The sequence below is a fragment of the Penaeus monodon genome, chromosome 15 (genome assembly GCF_015228065.2).
Source record: "Penaeus monodon isolate SGIC_2016 chromosome 15, NSTDA_Pmon_1, whole genome shotgun sequence".
Classification (NCBI taxonomy): domain Eukaryota; kingdom Metazoa; phylum Arthropoda; class Malacostraca; order Decapoda; family Penaeidae; genus Penaeus; species Penaeus monodon.
This window is the reverse complement of record NC_051400.1, coordinates 13591474-13591905: the sequence shown is the minus strand read 5'-3', so window position 1 is coordinate 13591905 and position 432 is coordinate 13591474. Positions and strand designations below refer to the sequence as shown.

The 432-nt window shown below is 33.6% G+C and overlaps 1 protein-coding gene across 2 annotated transcripts in view; it reads right to left on the bottom strand.

Moving 5' to 3' along the window:
* LOC119581755 (endothelin-converting enzyme-like 1) overlaps window positions 1-432 on the bottom strand; it is a 21205-nt gene that overhangs the window by 1954 nt on the left and 18819 nt on the right. For both annotated transcript variants that reach the window (XM_037929888.1, XM_037929887.1), the window contains exon 9: window positions 246-371. In XM_037929888.1, the coding sequence (XP_037785816.1) occupies window positions 246-371 (126 nt within the window). The remainder of the gene's footprint in view (window positions 1-245; window positions 372-432) is intronic.

The window sequence follows — 432 nt, the reverse complement described above, 5'->3', positions numbered from 1 at the left end:
TACTATACCACTATTGAAAAAAGAATCGATTTATAGGGTCAAATATGTGTCTATGAAATAAAGTACTGAGGGATGGGTAACCAGACATTTACATGATAATGAGGAAAATTCTCTTCCTCGTACAGAAATTATTAAAACTAATTAATTAAGCCTTTTACATAATTCTTGAACCTTACTGGTTATAATACTGTTATACTTAGTTCTATCAAAATATGCTACATCTAATGTATACACATATAATTTACCTGTTTGTATACACTGAACGGTTTACAAGCTGCCCTCTACTATTCCATGCCAGCCCAATTGAGTCGACAGACCGTAAAATCTCTCTTGCAATCTGTACTCCCATGCTTCCATAGAGCATTGACCTGTTAGAAAGTAAAGGTAAAATCAATGTTATTCCATTTGTAAATCCTGTGACATTTCCTCTCC